Source organism: Poecilia reticulata, chromosome 9 (genome assembly GCF_904066995.2).
Source record: "Poecilia reticulata chromosome 9, P_reticulata-male-v2, whole genome shotgun sequence".
In the NCBI taxonomy this organism is placed as follows: Eukaryota; Metazoa; Chordata; class Actinopteri; order Cyprinodontiformes; family Poeciliidae; genus Poecilia; species Poecilia reticulata.
The window spans coordinates 33,436,667-33,456,628 of NC_088838.1; the positions used below are offsets into that span (position 1 = coordinate 33,436,667).

Below are 19,962 nucleotides of genomic sequence, written 5' to 3' on the forward strand. Positions count from 1 at the left end.
ATAGTGAACATTTCTTTATACAAATGAGTTGAAATAATTTCTATTTTCAAACATCTGTTTCTGCTGCTCTGCAGGAGATTTAAGTGGCTTCACATGAGGCTCTGTGCAGCCAAGGGATGATTATAAACCCAACCAAAAAAATATAATATAAGTTTGAGTTTAGAGGCTCATATTAGTGGAAGAAATAAAACTTCAACAATCTTCACACCTCAGCTGTGAATCTTCACACAGATCTCACTGCCTCTCTGTTGTATTTAAATGAGCTTCACACAACAGGATGAGATCCTCAACCAGAGAGAAAACGTACAAAAAGTTCACACCTCAGATCATGTGAATGAGGTCACAGCAGACTGTTACTGCTGCTAATTTCAACCGATCACTAAAGAAACTTCAGACTGCTTCAGTAAAAACCTGCCAGTGATGAAACCTGAAGGTTCTGCTTCTGCAACAACTGAGGAGCAGAAGCAAATCAAAGCTTAGAAAGGATAACAATTTAGTTTTATAAACTGTGCATGAGATGCATGTAATGCAGAATTATTTACACCTGAAGCATAAAAAGTGTTTCTTTCCTCTTGAGTTGAAAACATGAAGTATGCAGAATGAGTTTCAGTTTATGCAGTTAAAGATTGTTGCCTTGTCTCTGGATATAAAACAGTTATAACCAACTTTGTTGTGTTTTACAGTAAAACAGTGAATCTGAAACCAGTCTTTCTCAGATGACCCGTTTCTGAATCATCTCCAGTTATTCTGCCCCAGATTTCATTGTAATGATGATTCTGCATTCAAATTAAAGGCTACAGATGAATTTGATCAAAATGTTTGGACGGCTGTGGGTCATAAAACTTAATCTCAAATCCCCTGGAGACAGTTTTTACATTATTCCTGATGTAGTTTGGCTAAAGTTAGAATTTCAAAGTGTGTTTGTTGTACTTTAATGTTAAAAGGTTTAGCAGAAAGTTCCTGTTTCCCTCTTTGGTCCAAGATGAGAAAATCACATTCCACTGATATCTAGAAATTCTTGCTTTTGATATCCTTTCTTTTGAAAAACAAATATGTTTTTTAATGTATATTACTAATATACACAGAGAAAAAACAAAGTTGTACCATTTTAGTCATTTTGTCAATTTATGAGAAAGAAAAGTAGCTGAAAAGGTAATTTGGCAGCGTAATGCATGAAGAGAGTTTGGCTGTTCCAGGTGAACCCAGTCTGGCAGATATTGTCACTTGTTGTAATTATTGTAATTATTTATGATGGCACAAGCTTTTGGAAATATTTTAAAAGGAAACAAAGTTTTTGTTGGATCTATTTTGTATAGAGACTGCTTTAATATTTCAAATGATTATTTATGGAAATGTAAACATTGTTAACAAACGTAGCTTAGTCACCTGGAGCAGAGGTGGTATTTACTTCATGTTCCTGAAATGTATTCTTAATAACTACAAAATCTAACAGGATTGGGTTGAGAATGATTATTGATTATTGAGTGCTGCTTCAGTATCGGGAGGCGTGTTGGTTTTATAATCTCACTGTTCTTTAACGTTTGCATAAAATTCTAGCAAACTAAATATAATTTCATAGATGTGATGGAAACAAACCACATCTCCTTCATACATCCTACTGCTTTAACATATTTGCCTTCCTGTGAAACAATTTTTCCATATGGCCAGGAGAAGCATTTTTCTTCAAAATTTGATATATAAAAACTGTTTTTGAGGTACACGTGAAGCAAATGTTTGGATATGTTTAACTTTTTCCTACCATATTTTACAGGAACATGTGGTAGTTTTGTGGAAAAAACTACCTTTTAAGGCGTAAAAATCAAATAAAAAATATGTTCCTAACTCTTTATACCGAGTAACTCATCTTTTTATTAGGCGATCTTTGTTATATCGCAGTAGCTGTCGCAGTGCGCATGCGCAGCCCGCTGCCTCCGCTACCCCCTGCGCCGCTCGGAGCTCAGAGAGCAGGTTGCCCGGACACCGTCGCTGTTGTTCCCGCTTACCCTCCGCCTCGGGAGCCGTTACTCGGATACAAACTTAGTTCCTGTCACCGGACACCGAGCAGACGACAGAAACAAACTGTTTGTGGAGGCGCTGTGACCGGCCGAGTCCCCCCCTCCTCTCATCGGTTCACCTCACGGTGGTCAGCGGACACTCGCTGGAGGTAAGTGTCCGCTTCTGGGGGGCTGCTTTCGGGATGAACTGAGGGAAGGGTGTGCTGCTGTTTCTGCCCCGCGCTGCTCGGGTAACTTCAGCCTCTGCTTTCCTGTTGAATTACCGACTCTGTTAAAGTGTTACTGTTGTTGAAATGAGCGGCTTTAACGGGGCCGTTAACCGCGTGGAAAACACGGAACCGTCCCGTTGGTTTTCTGCAGCTCAGGTTTTATCCCTTTGGTCAGAACAGCTGGTTGAACAGAGGCTTGATAGTGTCTGGTAAATAAAGTTAAACTAGTTTCTGAATATTATTGTTGTATTAGTTATGGTCAGGAGAAATTGCTGCACCTGTTTGGAGGCTCACCTGCTCACTGATTGATTCCAATAATGAGCTTTTTAGCGCCCTGGCTGTTGGTTTTAAATGGATGTGGTGGAATATACAATCTTTACAGTAATAAATTCATGTTTATGTTGGTTTTTGATAATGCATTCATTCTGTTTCTGCTTATCTGATCCGGGATACATCCCTCTCCTCAAACACCTCCAGTTTATTCTGGCATCCCAGACTGGATCTGCAAACCCTGCAGGACATTCTGGGTAGCAGAATAATCTCCAAAATAAACCACATTTTCAGTTTAAAAACTCACTTTGTTGCAAAATTATTGATTATATAGACATACAAGCTCAAAAACTAATGTATTGTTTTAAATCTGTTATTCAGCCATCAGATTAGCTTGAATAGTTTCGCTGATTGGCTAACTCCTTTTAACAACAATACTTTTTCCAGCGTCTCATTACATCGATTTTTGAAGCAGAAATTAAGTACATCGCTTGTGCATCATGTTTAAAGGCATGCCAGAAACATGTGAATACGTCGGTTCCGACCGGAACCTTTTTATGTAAAAGGAAAAATGCGTTAAAATCCATGTATTTATTTGAAATGAATGAGTTAAAGTCCCGACCATGTGCTTTGGTCTCAACTAGCTCATTTTTATAGTACAATTTTATTTACAGAGACTGAAGTATCTATTATTAAAACATTTAAAATTTAAAATGTCTTCCAGTTCTGGTGTTGCATGTTAATTAGAATTTAAAGTTTGTTGATTTTTGAGAATATGTTCTTGTAGTATTATTCCATTATCATTATGTTACTTGAAAATGGTCTCAAAGCAACAGTATTGTCTTTACTGCAATAACTTCTGGAGTAATGTATTCCCCAGCAAAGTTTGTTATTGTGACAGGCCTCAGTTTACATTTATTCAGTGATGCTGACATGAGGTAGCTCTAATGTTAAGTAGTGGAAAATGTTTCTGTTTACCTTATTGTAGCAGTGAATCTGTTAGTAACAGCTGTAGTAAACAAGAGCAGGAAATGAAGTGAAATCCTCATTGCTGCGTCACAGTTGAACGTTTAATCCGATTGAATACAAAACATCAGCCACTGGGGAGATTTCACAGCACTTCAGCTGCTTTTAGTTTGAAACATGAAGCAGATTTTGTTTTTGACATTTGGAGATTAATTAGTTGCACGACTGGGGAATTTAATTTGATCTGACTTAAAATTGCACATATATTAAGTCAGATCAATTAGCTTTTAGAAATCTAATCTTTCTTTTAGATTTCTAAAAGCTTTCTTTAAAGTGAATGCTTTGTGGTGCAGTCTGATGATACCCTGGACCCCTTGAGCAGCGGTTTGGTGGCTCCTGTGAACGGCCGGCTCTCCTGGGAAATAACTGACATGTTTCTGAAGGTCACATCTCTGCAGCAGCTGGAGGAAAAATGAGATGAAACTAAATGAAGTTAAAACCACAAAAAAGAGCCGTCACAAACTTGAAGCCAATAAAAACTAATTACATGGAATAACAGTTATGAACTGGTTCAGGTGTGTTTCTCTGTGGACCAAAAAACCCAAAATTTAGCAGCTAAATTTCTTGTCTTGGAATAAGAAATACTTTGAGCTCTGGCTGTTTTATCAGACATGATGTCAGGTTATAAAGGAAAAACTAGTCTGGACTTTTAGTACAGATGCACAATAAATCTGCATCGGTATCGACCAATGTTAGTCATCTTTTAGCTAATCAGGATGAATCGATTATTGAAGTAATCATCAAATAATTAAGATGATCATTAGCTACAGCATAGAGATTAAAAAAAGAATATTTGCTGAAAGAACAGGACATTCATAGCAGGAATTTAAGCTAAAACTATAAAAAAAATGTATACATTTCACATATAAGATAAAAACAGCCGTCTGTAAATATGGTTTCCGGAGAACCTTTAATGTATTTGTAATATTGTATAAACAAGCTTGAATGGTTAAATGAAAAATCTACAGAATGTGCCTGTTTTTTTAATTCGGTTAATTAATTAATCGTCAGAATAATTGATAGATTAATCAATAACTAACATAATTGTTAGTTGCAGGATATACTTTTTCAATCTATACCTCAATAAGCTTGTTAAAAAGATATTACTGATGATGATGAAGATGATGGCGGCTTGGCCGGCTCTGATGTTCTGACAGCTTCATCTTAGGGAGGATTAAATTGAGACGTCAGCTTCCTGTCTCCTCAGGTGTTCAGTGGAGGATGTTATCCTGCTGAACCATCTGGTGGCCAATCAGAATCATTCTCTGGGTTTCAGCCCAGAGACGGTGCGTTCAGGGAGCGTAGGACTCCTCTGTTAGTAGAAGCTGTAACCAGAGCCCGGTATCGGACCGGGTCGCCTCGGGTCGAGCCACAGCTTCAGGTGTTGAAGAGGACACAGCAGTGCTCTGCTGAGTGAGGATTAGGTGTGGACATGATATCCAGATCCTGATTCGGTAGTAAAACAGGAAATCCTCCCACAGGGAGACCCGAATGCTCCCTGACTCAGAACCTTTTCACCGGTTCAGGCCCGGCATCAGGCAGAACCTGATTATTAAACCCATTCAGCAGAACTGCAGCATTAAAGCCTTCAGTCTCATCACTCTTCTCTGGATTAGATGAAATGTTTAGGGCTGGAAATGATTTATTGGATTACTATGATTAATCGATTATTGAAATGATGGATTAAATTAGTTGAAGTAATCGTCAACTAATTTAGTAATCGATTAATCCACAGGTGTCAAACTCCAGTCCTGGAGGGCCGCTGCCCTGCAACTTTAGATGTACCTCTGCTGCACAACACCTGAACAGAATAATTAGGTCATTAGCAGGAGTCTGGAGAGCTGATCTACACAACAAGGAGGTAATTAAGCCATTTCATTCCAGTGTTTTGTACCTGTGGCACATCTAAAAACTGCAGGACAGTGGAGTACTGGAGTTTGACATACCTGGATTAATCGGTAACTGGAACATACAGTTACCGATTAATTGGTGCAAACTGAGGAAAAAAGATCTACGTTTTCCATTTAGGATGAGAAACATTTTTTGTAAACATGTTCTACCAGAACTCCTGAAGTGGCAGATTTAGCTTCACCTGGTTTAACGTCTGCAAAAACAAACAAAATCTCGTATTGAAAACTTTTTGGCATCTGATTATTAATTGGTTTATGCAAAAATGAATCAATTAATCTACAAATGATGAAGTGTTAACTAATGAAAAATTGTTATTCCATTTTAGCCAATATAATGTTTATTTTCATATTCAATAGAGGATCAAATTTTTTGTTTCCAGTGTCTTCCTGTTTGGTTCCTGGTTTCTTCCTGTTTGGTTTCCGGTGTCTTCCTGCTTGGTTCCCGGTGTCTTCCTGTTTGGTTCCTGGTGTCTTGCTGTTTGGTTTCCGGTGTCTTCCTGTTTGGCTCCCGGTGTCTTCCTGTTTGATTCCTGGTGTCTTCCTGTTTGATTCCTGGTGTCTTCCTGTCTGGCTCCTGGTGTCTTCCTGTTTGGTTTCCAGTGTCTTCCTGTTTGGTTTCCAGTGTCTTCCTGTTTGGTTTCCAGTGTCTTCCTGTTTGGTTTCCAGTGTCTTCCTGTTTGATTCCTGGTGTCTTCCTGTTTGATTCCTGGTGTCTTCCTGTTTGATTCCTGGTGTCTTCCTGTTTGGTTCCTGGTGTCTTCCTGTTTGATTCCTGGTGTCTTCCTGTTTGATTCCTGGTGTCTTCCTGTTTGATTCCTGGTGTCTTCCTGTTTGGCTCCTGGTGTCTTCCTGTTTGGTTCCTGGTGTCTTCCTGTTTGGTTCCTGGTGTCTTCCTGTTTGATTCCTGGTGTCTTCCTGTTTGATTCCTGGTGTCTTCCTGTTTGATTCCTGGTGTCTTCCTGTTTGATTCCTGGTGTCTTCCTGTTTGGCTCCTGGTGTCTTCCTGTTTGGGTTCCGGTGTCTTCCTGTTTGGTTTCCGGTGTCTTCCTGTTTGGCTCCTGGTGTCTTCCTGTTTGGCTCCTGGTGTCTTCCTGTTTGGCTCCTGGTGTCTTCCTGTTTGGTTCCTGGTGTCTTCCTGTTTGGTTCCTGGTGTCTTCCTGTTTGGTTTCCGGTGTCTTCCTGTTTGGCTCCTGGTGTCTTCCTGTTTGGCTCCTGGTGTCTTCCTGTTTGGTTCCTGGTGTCTTCCTTTTTGGCTCCTGGTGTCTTCCTGTTTGGCTCCTGGTGTCTTTCTGTTTGGCTCCTGATGTCTTCCTGTTTGGCTCCTGGTGTCTTCCTGTTTGGCTCCTGGTGTCTTCCTGTTTGGCTCCTGGTGTCTTCCTGTTTGGTTCCTGGTGTCTTCCTGTTTGGTTCCTGGTGTCTTCCTGTTTGGTTCCCGGTGTCTTCCTGTTTGGCTCCTGGTGTCTTCCTGTTTGGTTCCTGGTGTCTTCCTGTTTGGCTCCTGGTGTCTTCCTGTTTGGTTCCTGGTGTCTTCCTGTTTGGTTCCTGGTGTCTTCCTGTTTGGTTCCTGGTGTCTTCCTGTTTGGCTCCTGGTGTCTTCCTGTTTGGTTCCTGGTGTCTTCCTGTTTGGCTCCTGGTGTCTTCCTGTTTGGTTCCTGGTGTCTTCCTGTTTGGTTCCTGGTGTCTTCCTGTTTGGTTCCTGGTGTCTTCCTGTTTGGTTCCTGGTGTCTTCCTGTTTGGTTTCCGGTGTCTTCCTGTTTGGCTCCCGGTGTCTTCCTGTTTGGCTCCCGGTGTCTTCCTGTTTGGCTCCCGGTGTCTTCCTGTTTGGCTCCTGGTGTCTTCCTGTTTGGCTCCTGGTGTCTTCCTGTTTGGCTCCTGGTGTCTTCCTGTTTGGTTTCCGGTGTCTTCCTGTTTGGATCCCGGTGTCTTCCTGTTGCTTCTGCGTTCTCTCCCAGCATCTTGACATCAGACGGTTTCTGAATCTGCCTCCAGCCGTGGCGGTTCCAGAAGAGCAGGATGTTCTGCCGTCCGTTTGGTTCAGCCGTTTTATAACAGACGCTCAGGGCGAACTCGTTTGGGAGGAACTACTCTCGTTAAAACCTCTGTTCTTCTCAGCTTCTGGTTCTCAGCAGGAAAAACCTTTGAAAACATTCAGCAGACGATGCGAAGCAGAAACTCCACGTTCTTTGATGCCTTCTTCTCCAGCTCACTGTGTGACTCTTTAATTTCTCTCCTTCCTCTGACGCTGTTTTACTCAGAAGCATTTAAAACGATCTGGATCAGCAGCTTCTTCTCTGGAGTTGATATTTCACATTAATTAGTCTGTGACCTCACAGTGACCCCAGCAATAAAAAGCTCCAGGTTCAGATTATGTGATTTCATTTTATCATTTGAAAGTCATGTTGACCAAATGCTTTAAGACATCATGGCAGATGTAGCAGAGCTCCATGATGTTCAGCAATTAAACATTTTCTGGTGTGTTGATTCTTCAGAAAAGCACAATAATGGCCTTCTGTTTAATTGAAATGTATTTAAAAAAATGCGTATTAATGCGCAGTATTAATGCGTCCAGGAGGGAAAGTCTTCCCTGTTCCCATCAGCACCTCTCTGCCCAGTTTCTCTCTTATTGTTAAATGATGACCTCTGACCTTAACTGAGGTAGTGAGGCCTTAAATCTCTGATAAGAATTTAGATTGTTTTGTTGTCATGATATATTTGAATTAATGTTTAGGAAAATCCCAAACTGCTCAAATGGTTGGATGGATGTTAGTTTTACAGTTTTTTTACTTTGTTTTTTAGAGCATCAATAAATATCTGTACTTTTGAATATATGATTAAATGCAGTTACTGTGTGCAGTTCAGTGACACAAATCTCACTTTATGTGACTGATGACCTAAAAGAAACATGGAGAATCAGGGATGCACCGATCCACTGTTTTCACTTCCGATACGATATCTGAGGATCAGTATCGCCTGATATCGATCTGATACAGAAAAACAGCTGAATTAACTTAAAATGTTTCTTTTATTTGTTAACTCTGGACCAGTACAGCAAACTGAAACACACCAACAGCTTCACCAGCTGGTCAGACAGTTAAAACAACTTTAATTAGTTCAGTCAGAGCAGTTAGGAGTAATTATTCTACATTGGCTTATTTATTCAAGGTGGAATAAATAATATATAAAAATAATCTGCAACACATCTTTCAAATGGCTCAGAAAACGCAGTTAGGAATCCTAAATAAAATGTAAAATAAATAATAAAGCATAGAAATATAGTGGGTAGATCTGCCCTTATGGATCAGAAACATTGCTACGATACTCAATCTGGAATGTTTTTACAATATCGGACCAATTCAGACATTAATATCTGATCAGTTCATCTATAGTTACTAATAGGAATGTTTTTCAGGAGCCATAATACCTGCCATACAGTCACAGCCAGACAGTTGGCTAAAAATGCAGAAATAAAAAGTTCTTATCGCTTTATTATCACAATATTACCAGAAAATATCTTGATAAACTTTATGTTCATGTGACCCACAAGATTCCTCACATGAAGACAAAGATCCTGCTGAATCTCTGCTGCTCCCACAGCTGATTCACTGGAGAGTCACACACACACACACACACTCTCGGCTGTAGTGTGTGTTTGCGCGCGCGCACGTATGTGTGTGTGTCTGGGGACTCCCCTCAGTCCTGGCACGCGGCTGCATGTAAAACGGAAAGAGATTGATTAGACAATCCCCTGGAAGCCCTTATTTCCCTCACCTGGCCTCGTTCCTGAACTAATCTGCCCACAGCCATCACAAAGCAATTATCGCCACGGTGATAATTGTTTGGGTCCGGGTTCTGTGGAGTCCAATCAGGATTTTTTCTCATTTTTCCACCAGGGACTGTAGATTAAACCGGAGGGAAGCGACTGAAGCCGGTTCCACTGAGGGCGATTTATCGGAGACAGTCTGAAGGATTCCCTTCACTGAGACATAAAACCATCAGCAGGTGTTCAGTCACCGCAGAGAGGAAGAGTCTTTAATGAGCAGCAGGACAACATTAATGCTGCATTTAATTATTAACACAATACTTTTGGTTTAAGATTCTGTAGGAAGCAGCTTCAAACTGAGCAGGATCTCAATGCAAAGAGAATATAGAGTTTAATGACTGCAGCCTCGATATCCTGACACCATCAGGCTGGGAGGAAATTAGCATGTAGCGACAGTGGAGAGGAAAAACTGCACTTTAACAGGAAGAAACCTGCAGCAGAACCAGAGCCAGGCTTGGAGTGTGAATGTTTTAGCATCTCAGGATGTGATTCTGATTGCTGGACTCCAGAACTCGGCAGGAGCTGCATGAAGAGCAGATGAAACGTTGATAACCAAATTAGACGTTCAAGCCAAGTTTAAACAGCAGAAATACAAATTTTTACTGTTTTTCTTGTGATTAACTGGAACCTTGAAATATGTTATTAGATGGATTGTGAATGGAAAACAGAGAGTAAACATGTTGACATTAACTTTGAACTTTAACTGCAGAGAATTGAAACGGCTCAGAACAAAGTAATGATTAGGATTGCTTTAGGACAATTTTACTGTTGTTGTTGCTGCTGCTGTGTTGCTGTTGCTGCTGCAGGCGTCCAGCTGATCTGCTGCTGCTGCTGCTGCCAGGGAGCTGACCCGCTCCTGGCTCTGGTTCTGGAAATGAATGGCTGTAGTAAACTGGGCCGAGTGCTGAAGGCAGCTGGACCGGAGCCGGTACTACGCTGCTGCTCATCAGAAGCAGCCGGTGTTCTGTCTGTCAGGCCTCGTCAGTCCAGCACACCTCGTGGTCATGCGCACATCGATGCTACGTTTCTTATAAGTCCATCTTACCTGTAGAAGTTTCATTTTGTGTGTTTTATTTCTCGGAAGTTTGCGGTAAATAAAGAATTTAAATAAGAAAAATCCAGTTATTTCCACTCAGTGTGTTGTTCTGCTTGGTGCCTAACAGCTTCGGTCAGCATCCAGCGTTATTCATGTGCAGTTTTCTAAAGAAATATTAAAATATTAAAAAGGTAGATTAGCTACAGGGACAAAACATCCCGACCAAATTTGTAGTCGAACAGTATTTGTAGTGACGCTAAACGAGATTAATAAAGGAATATCTTAATGTCTTGTTTACAGTTTGGTAACAATATTGGAAACAGCAAAAGTCATTTATGTTAATATGATTGATTAACATAGCAGCGTAATGAAATAAAATTTACCGTAAACGTCTGAGAAACACACACACACAGGTATGACGGATTTATAAGAAATCTGCTGAGTAAGCAGGATGTGACGCAACATCGAGGTGAGCATGACCATAAGGTATGCTGGATTTACGGGTATGACGGTCAGAACACCGGTACTCTCCGTTCACACAGGGCGGTCTGGCAGACCGTCTTATTGGGTCCAGTCTTTTGGTTCTGGTTCAGAATGGCCTGAATAACAACTTCTTGTTCTGATTTGATCTGTGAATAACTGGAATTGGTAAAGATGGGATGAACATGAGCTGGTCAGCCTGTCTGGTTATGGTCAGTTTGACCTTTGACCCATTGATGCTGTTGTTATATTCCAGGTTTGGTCATTATGATGATGTTATTACCGCTGGATGTTTTGTACTGATGGTTTGGACCCGTCAGGTGGGCATCACTTTTTAATCTACACATCATCTGCTGTACTTCTGGGTCCAATAAATGCTGTCAGTGTCTGGTTTGGGTTTGGGTTTGGGTTTGATCAGGAATCATGTTTTCTGATAATAATATACAGTTTACTTAGATTAAATAAGATCTGAGCATTTCATCACCAGGTGTTTCCATAGTTCATGAAAATACTTGAATACAACAAAAAATAGCCCAAACTTGGCAACATCATGGTTGATGTGAATAACCTTGGTCAGCTGAGGTTGTTATAAATGTGTTATAAATAAACTTTAACTCGACTTGATGTCTGTAATGAGATGACGGCTCATTATTACAGACATAAAAATAAAAGTAAAATCAATAAAGTGTCATCAAGGCGTTGATGCTTCAGATGTTTCTGTCTGTTTTCCATAAATCTGCTCAGTAATATTAATGTTTGACTCGTAGTTTGTTGAATATTTTCTGTTTTTATCCTGAATCCTCCCAGGTGAGCAGAGACTTTCTGTCTGGACGGGTTTAAATGTTTCTCCACCTTCTGTTTGCTGAGCCTCTTCTGAGCCGTGTGCTGCCTCACAATGTCTCCATTACCACACACACACACACACACACACACACACTCACCTGCTGCTTTCAGGCGCTGCAGGAAACTCACTTCAGGTGTCGCTTTGCTCTGATTGGCCAAAAGCAGGACGAGGTGATTTACTCCAACACACACTGAGGTGTGTGTGTGTGTGTGTGTGTGTGTGTGTGTGAGTAGTGATGGTGGTAAAGTTACAGTCATTACCTGATGGAGCAGAAACCTGTTTTTATTTCACCGTTTCTGCAGGAAACAGGAAGTTCAGTCAGTTTGATGTTGACAGTGATGGAGATTCTGCATCTATCAGGTATTTTTACCTGCAAAAACGTAAATAATTCCTTAATATCAATGAAAAACTATTTGTTCCACAGGCAGATTATTTCACTTAAAATGTCTTGTAATAAGTCTAATCAAATTTTCAGCAGCAAGGCATTTCAAAGTGCTTTACATCATATCAAACACAAAAATCATGAAGTCATGAAACATTGAATCAACAATCAAAACATAATGCCATCATTAAATTTGTAATTTATTACATTTCAAATCAACTCTGAAGAGGTGGGTTTTTAGTTGAGATTTAAAGGCTCTCAGTGTTTCAGCTGTTTTACAGTTTTCTGGAAGTTTGTTCCAGATCTGTGGTGCATAGAAGCTGAATGCTGCTTCTCCTCGTTTGGTTCTGGTTCTGGGGATGCAGAGCAGAACCAGAACCTGAGGGGTCTGGAAGGTTGATAGAACAGCAGATCTTTAATGTATTGTGGTGCCAAACCGTTGAGTGATTTATAAACTAACATCAGTATTTTAAAGTCTATTCTCTGAGCTACAGGGAGCTTTACAGTGTAGGGACTTTAAACCTGGTGTTATGTCTCCATCTTCCTGGTTTTAGTCAGAACAGCAGCAGCAGCTTCTGGATCAGCTGCAGCTGTTTGATTTATTAGTCAGACCTGTGAAGATGCTGTTGCAGTAATCAAAGATAAACGCCTGGATGAGTTTCTCTAGATCGTGCTGAGACATCAGTCCTCTAATCTTGGAGATGTTCTTCAGGTGATAGAAGGCCGACTTTGTAAGCGAAATAATCTACCAGTGTAACTAGAACTTTTTCGTCAATATTTAGGAATTATTGACTTAAAACAAGCTCTTATATCTGAAATGTTACTTGAAGTTAGTTTTGTCTGATTTCTAGTGTTCTATGATATTTGAGTTTTTTACAGTGCGTCCTGCTGGACGGCTCAGCTGATCTCCTCAGATTCTCCTGGTGTCAACAAACATTTCCTGTGGTTTTGTGTTGCATTAAGTTTAGTTTGTAAATGTGATTTTTTTTTTTTGCTTGGATTCACATGAACAGAAGTAATAGAAGCATAAATGAAATGCAAATGTAACCTGGTGTTTCTGGAACATTCCTGTGCGGAGCAGGAAGTTCTTCCCAAAAACAGAAAGTTTCCTGTTAAACCTCCAACCTTACCTGAGTTACCGAAAATCAGAGGTTAAATATTTAAATTTCAGTAACTCTTTCAAACTAAATCCATCAGTAGATTTTACTTAACTTCATGTTTTACCCACCCGGCTTCGGTTTCACCCTGGGACGAGCGATTTGAATGTTTTCTGGCCGTTTACACAAAGCGCAGCCATTAATGCATTATTGAAGGTCTAATCCTGCTGAGGAAATAACTCTAAAGCTGCTGTTTCATAACCACACACACACACACACACACACACACACCATAATGGCGTCACACAGCTGTACTTCCTAAATTTATTGATGGCAGACTTCCTGCGGTGCGCCTGCCGGATTAAGCAGGTTAATCTGGGTTAGAGACCTGGATGAGGATTGTCTGCTGGTTTCTGTTGGAAAGTTGGGTTTATATTAGCGGAGAGCTAACAGACATGAATCTCATTCGGATTGAAACTCTGAACCTGATAAGAACATCCTGGAGTTTTAATAACTGAAGGAAATCTGTGATCCATAAACCTGAAAACACATCTGATTAATTCATGTCTTGGATTCATAGTGACATTTTTCACAAACTGACTGAAGCAGCAGAGACGCAACTCCTTCTAGGATGAGGAAGGATTTGCATAAATGTTTTGATTTATTCTGTTTTCCAGTTGCTACAGTTTTATCTGCTCCTCTGTGAAAAGAATAAAACTGGAAAGAAAATGTTCCATTAGAGAATTACTTTCACACAAACGATTCATTTCTGGTTCCAGTTTATTACATTTAGGATTTAAGTTCTTAAAGTTTCCTCACTTAATAATAATATTCAGAAAGCAGAAATTCACTAAATGGCTATAAATTAATAATTTACAACAGTGTGCAGAGATCTTAGGATCAGTTTTATTCGTTTGCAGAAATAAAAAAATTCTACATTAAAAACACTTTTACACTCAGAAAAGAGTAAATCTGTATTTTTTAGAGTTTTTAAAACATCCGCCGTCTTTCTGATGAACTCTGTCGTTTTTCTGTTGATTATTCATGAACTGTTTGATTAATTGAAAGATAATCAGTGAATTCAACCCATTTTTTCACTGTAGTCACAAAAGGACAGGATGATGGATTCACATTTTAACTCCAACATGTTGACGGAGTTTTTCCACAGCAGACACATTTACACTGGTCACTGCAGGACAAAACGGATCTCATTAATGCCGGCTCAGTCCCAGAGAGGTTCTGACCCAGAAACCTTTTCTGTTCAGAACCACCAGCATCATATCTTCAGACATTAATCAAAAAGATGTATAAAAATATCACTACTTGAGCTTTAAAAGTATTTTTGTGCCATCGGGTGTCCATGAAGTCTGAGGAATTATGGAGAAATGTTTAACTTATAATTGAAACTCACTCTGATTCAGGATTTCTGCTTCTTAACGGTGATAAACTAACTGTAGGATTTTCCACTCAAACTCAGTTTTACCACCGACTGTTGGTCCCAAAGCGCCTCCTGACCCACAGACCCCAGTGCATGCTGGGAGCTGACTGGTGTTTGTCTTAATCACCAACCCAACCTGCCTGACTGATGCGTTCGTGTCGCCATGCCGACGGTGGCTTCCTGACGCAGCAGCTGCCCTTGCTGGCGAACTCGTCCATCTCTGGAGGTCAGAGAGTCGGTCGGCTGGTGAAATGTTCTGCTGCAGCGAGTCATGATGTTCAGAGTCACTGTGCCTGCTCTGAAATGCATCATGGGCCACCAGCGCCCACACAGATCGCCCCAGAGGTGGAGAACAGCTGCAGAGGGGCGACTGCAGCCGACCGGTTCCTCCTCAGTGTCCATGAACACGACGACATGTGGAGGGAAAATACGGTGAGGAAATAATCAGGAGCACTTCAGTTATCGATTAATCAACTGAAATGCAAGAAATTCTGCAAATAATTCAATTCCTTTTTTAAATGATTAAATATTTTATTGCCTAAAACGGCCTTTCTTTAGTGATTCCTGTTCACTGTAAATAACGGCAACACCAGCAGCTGAAAACACAAAACCTTACCAAGTATTTTCTGTAGTTCTGAGTGCAAATATCTTCTTGATGCACTTTAAATAAGACAAAACTAACTGACAAGGAACTTGGCACAATTGAATAGGACCTTATTTTAAGTCAGTAATTCCTTAATACTGATGAAAATATTCTGCTTCCATTGGTCGATTATTCCACTGATAAGACGTTTCCCATGTTAAAACCAAACCGACCCGTTAGGATGGACTTTCATTTTTCTCTCTGCGCCATCAGAACCTGCCTGTCCTGAAGTTTCACCTTGTGGTGAGCGGCGTCTCCGTCTGCTGAAGAGCAACTTGATTATCTGCAGCGTCGCCACCTACAGCTGCTCATCCCTCAGATAACAGGATGTAGAGGTCATGTTGATGGAAATCATTAAAATCCACATCATTAGCAAACAAGCCATCAGTGGTGTGTGTGTGTGCGTGTGTGTGTGTGTGTGTTCAACCCGCCCACACTGTCGCTGTGCAGAAGTGACACAAATCCTCCTCTGCTCCAGATCTCATTTATTTATCAGAATACAGATAAACTGTGTGCTGTTAGAATCCAGAGAACAACATTCAGGTTTCTCCCTGATCCATTGTTTGCATCATGGCTGCTCTGCTGCAGCGCTGGGTGAAAAGGGCCTAATAAAAGCAGAGGTACAAACTGCTTCCTGACTTTGGAGCAGCAGAACTCCCAGGTGTGAGGAAGTGTGTCACCCCCAGCCTTTGGCTCAGCCTCAGAGCTGCTGCCTTTTGTTGTCAGATCAAATGTTAGGAATGTTTTGTATGACAGAACGGTTTTTACCTTCCCACCTCGGCTGCTGAAAGCTCACAGGAGGAATTATTTGAAGTGCAGTGAGAACATAAAAGCCTCCACATGAAGGTTTCCGGCAGTAAAACCGGCCTAATAAACACGAGCCAAAATAAACCTGGAGGCTGAGGACAGGAGAGGCAGCAGGAGGAGCCTGAACACCTGCAGGTGGACCGGCTGGACGCGCCTGTCCATTTAGTCTGACCTCTGACTCTGGTTCTGGAAGCTGTTTGTCTGAAAGCATCATTCACTGATACCAGAGTCTTTGTTAAGGTCACAATACCTTCATGTTGCACTCAGAAAGCTTTAGGCCTCCTGGCTGCTGCTCTTCTGGTCCTGCAGGCGTTTTAAAAAGCAGCTCATTATTTTTATTTCAAACTTTAAGTTCCTGAGTCAGATGTTCGGACGTCCACTCTGGTAACGGACGTCTCTCTGCCTCGGTTAAAGCAGGACTGGGCAGCAATGCATCAGTAACTGTATATCAGTATGTAATGCATCAGAACAATTTGGACATATTTACAAGTTTAATCATGTAAACTAGTAAATATGCGTATTTATAAATCTCAGCTTTCTGCAGCGAGTGTGTGAAGTGTGTGTGTGGCTCAGATTACATGCGAAACACCTGGCTCTTGATAAAACTGCAACCTTCATTACTACAGAATGAAATAACTGGAATCAAAAAATATCTACTGGACTCTGCTGTCCGACCAGAGCTCAGAATCCTTGGTTCTGATTCGGATTCTGTCGGGTCACTGAGTCAGAAGCCGTTTGTTGTTTATAAATTTAGGCGTCTGCTGTCTGAAGCTGGATTAGATTAGATTATTCATGCTTGACTGCATCTCGTTTTGATTATTTTAGTCGTTTGAATAAAAACGATGTTGATCTCCACCTGATGGTTCATAATGAGTCTGACTGACTTAGTTAGTTTTAGATGGTCTGATGTTTAAAATGTCCTGTTTTAGTTTCATTTTCTGTGTTTTTGTCTCTAAGCCTTTCCGGTTTCTGACCTGTGAAAGTTGCTTTATAATCTAAAGTTTGTCTCAGTTGTGCTGTTCTTCTCTTATTAAAAACCAACAGCAGTGATTTGTTTTCTAACGAGCGCCGCAGCTGAACAACCGGGAACCTAATTTGGCCTCGGTGTCTAATTACTGCTAACTTTTCTCTTCAGCTTCATGATAATAATAGTTTAATTGAATAAGATGAAATGATTTCTCTGTCTTTTCTCGTATGGTGGGCGTTCTGAGGTCCTGCTGCAGCATTTCTGCATGTGAAGCTTATGCAAATAAACCCGGATCTCTGGGAGCTGTTTACATCCTCCCTGGGTTTTAAAGCAGGTTGGCTCCATGATCAGAGACTCCATTTTTATGCAGAGGAAATAAAAACCCTTTCCTACCTGCTCTCCTCCTCCTGTCCTGTTATTTTTCCTGTTCTTTAATCAGCGTTGTCTGTTCGCCACACGCTGAGCTCACCATCTGCCGCTGCTGTCGGCGTCCTCAGAAAGTCATCGCTGTTTTCCTGATTATCTGGTTTAATCGCCTCGTCTTCAGGGAGACGCAAGGTTAGCAGGGAAAGCAGCTCACATGAGGTCCAATAAAACCTTAGGCAGCGGTGAAGTAAATCCACTCGACCTTCAATGTCTGACCTGAACTTATGGTGGATATGAAAACATCAGAGCTCTGCTGCGTTATAATACAGTCTGTATTTCTGTTGCTATATCAACTCTTAGCTTCATGTTGTCAGTTTTTTAGGCTTTCAGAGGTAACGGCTCAGCCGACAGCTGAACGTTTTCCTACCACGATGCTCTTCGTCCTGCGTTCAGGCTGTTTTAACACCTGACCGTCCAGTTTGACTCGGTTTGATTGGAACAAAACATTTGTTCCATCTCAGCTGCCGTTTGTCTTTCTCTGCTTGGAGTCAAACCAACCAAACCTTTAAAACATCTTTAGGTGGAATTTATTGTGACTTCACGTTGAATCAGAATCTAATTATGACAAGAAATTTGTCCTGATAAACGACAAACAGTAAATGATGTAATAAATGCATCTTACAGGTTTTTAAATCTGACACTCAGTTACTATAGACCTGTAAACGTCCGTCCGTCCGTCCGTCCGTCCGTCCGTCCGTCCGTCCGTCCGTCCGTCCGTCCGTCCGTCCGTCCGTCCATCCATCCATCCATCCATCCATCCATCCATCCATCTTTTTCTTCTAACCTTTTTTCCTTTTGTTTTTGTGCTTTTTTGTTTTTCCAAACCTGGAGTGTTTTTTCTTTTTCTTTTGTTTTCTGTTTTGCTATTTATTTTTTTCTTCATCTTTATTTTTCTGACTAGTTTTCTTTCTTCTTGCTTACTTGCTTTTTTCTGTCCTCCTACCTTCGTTCCCTCCCTCCTCTCTCCTCTATGAATGAATGAATGAATGAATGAATGATTTGCTGCCATGGCAACAGATCCAGAAGGAATCCCAGTCATCTGTCTCTCCAGCAGCGTCCTCCAGCTCATTATGGGGGCCTCCCAGTTCGTTCCCAGTCCAGACTGGTTTCCTCCCAGTGGGATGTGCCTGGCAGCATCCTGGTTAGAAGTTGACTAAACACCCAACAGATCAGTGAATCTTCCCCAGCAGTAACTGCTCTGCCTGTGAAAATGTTTGGAAACTCTTAGTTTGTTTCTGCAGAAAATGTTCGGTGAATATATAGATGAAATCACTCTGACTGTCTGCCTTTCCTCTTTTCTCTCATCTGTCCTTCCATCACTCTGTGACCTTTACATTTATTACATTACCATGAAAATGCAACTTTATAACACTTGGAATGTATTATCCATCCAACAATATCCAATAATTATTGCAGACGGCTCTTTGCAGTGAATATAGAGGAGATTTCCTGCAGCCTTGGTTCTTCCACCTTGTTCAGCTGCTGGTTTCCGTCAGAGAGGAACCGGATTAATCCAGGCCGATAAAGATGACGAGCCCGCAGCATGACGGACCCTCCACTGTATTTAACAAATCAATTTCACAACAGATTTAACTGTTTTAAAAGGGAGTTAAATCTGAGAAAATAGAAATAATTTCTCTGTTAATGTAACAACCTTTCTAAGAGTTAATTTAATTATGAATAATTGTGCATGATACAAACCACGAGTCTTCATCTTCATCTTTCCTTTACACTCTGATCTGATCCACTCTGGATTATTTTATTTTGTGCTTCATATTTGAATAGAACTGCAGATCAGATCCGTCTAAATAAGGGGGAACTGGATCAAATTAGACAGACTGTCAGTCTGTTTTCCTTCTTCACACGGTCAGATTTAAAATTATCAGCTGAATTTAAAACCAGACATAAATAAAATCTCAGGTTCCGGGTCCAAACCACATGAGCTGGTTTCACTCACCAACATTCAGACGCCAACAGGAAACCTCACAGCCTCTCCAGATGAACTATGAACCCAGCCTGGAGGCTTTTCTGCATCAGCTGGACGGGTTCTGTCAGGATCTGTGAGGTTCTGCAGTTTGATCCAGGAAACGGACAACAGAAAGCTGGAGGCTTAATATGACTGAGCAGCTACACAGTGAGCTGTAAATCCTGGCTCATCTGCACCAAACGGTCCAAAAACAAAGATCAGAGTTACGTCACCGTGGCAACCGATACGACCCATGACCTGTCGGTTTCTGACGGCCATGTTTGGTGTGTTTTCCTCCACAGTGGGACCTGAGAGCCTGAGGAGTGGGAGGCGTTGGACTGCATGAGGAGGCCGAGCGACGGGACGCTGGTCCTCACCTAGACCCCGCCCCCATCGACCCCTGACCCCCCACACTGCCCTGACATGGTGAGACCCTGTGTTTACTGGTAGCTGAGGTGAATCAGTGGTAGAAATCCCAGTTCGTCCCAGTCTCCAGTGGTTTCTGACACCATTACCAGCTGCGTTCCTATTATAAATGTGTGTGAAATCTTTGTCTATATTTTGCTAAATTCACCATTGCTGCGTTTTTATTAGGTAAAACATGAAATTAGAATAAGCTCCTCCTC

The 19,962-nt window shown here is 41.2% G+C and overlaps 1 protein-coding gene and 1 long non-coding RNA gene across 4 annotated transcripts in view; one reads left to right on the forward strand and one right to left on the reverse strand.

Moving 5' to 3' along the window:
- LOC145552894 (uncharacterized) overlaps positions 1-19,962 on the reverse strand; it is a 262,036-nt gene that overhangs the window by 178,926 nt on the left and 63,148 nt on the right. The window lies entirely within an intron of this gene.
- LOC103470702 (spermatid perinuclear RNA-binding protein-like) overlaps positions 1,916-19,962 on the forward strand; it is a 41,645-nt gene continuing 23,598 nt past the window's right edge. Inside the window, exons 1-3 of one of the 3 annotated variants that reach the window (XM_081610970.1) lie at positions 1,917-2,164; positions 5,256-5,381; positions 19,639-19,762. In XM_081610970.1, coding sequence (XP_081467096.1) covers positions 19,760-19,762 — 3 coding nt within the window. In that variant the 5' untranslated portion in view covers positions 1,917-2,164; positions 5,256-5,381; positions 19,639-19,759. Of the gene's footprint in view, positions 2,165-5,255; positions 5,382-19,638; positions 19,763-19,962 lie in introns of all 3 variants that reach the window. The other 2 variants (XM_008419328.3, XM_008419327.3) reach the window with 2 other exon arrangements.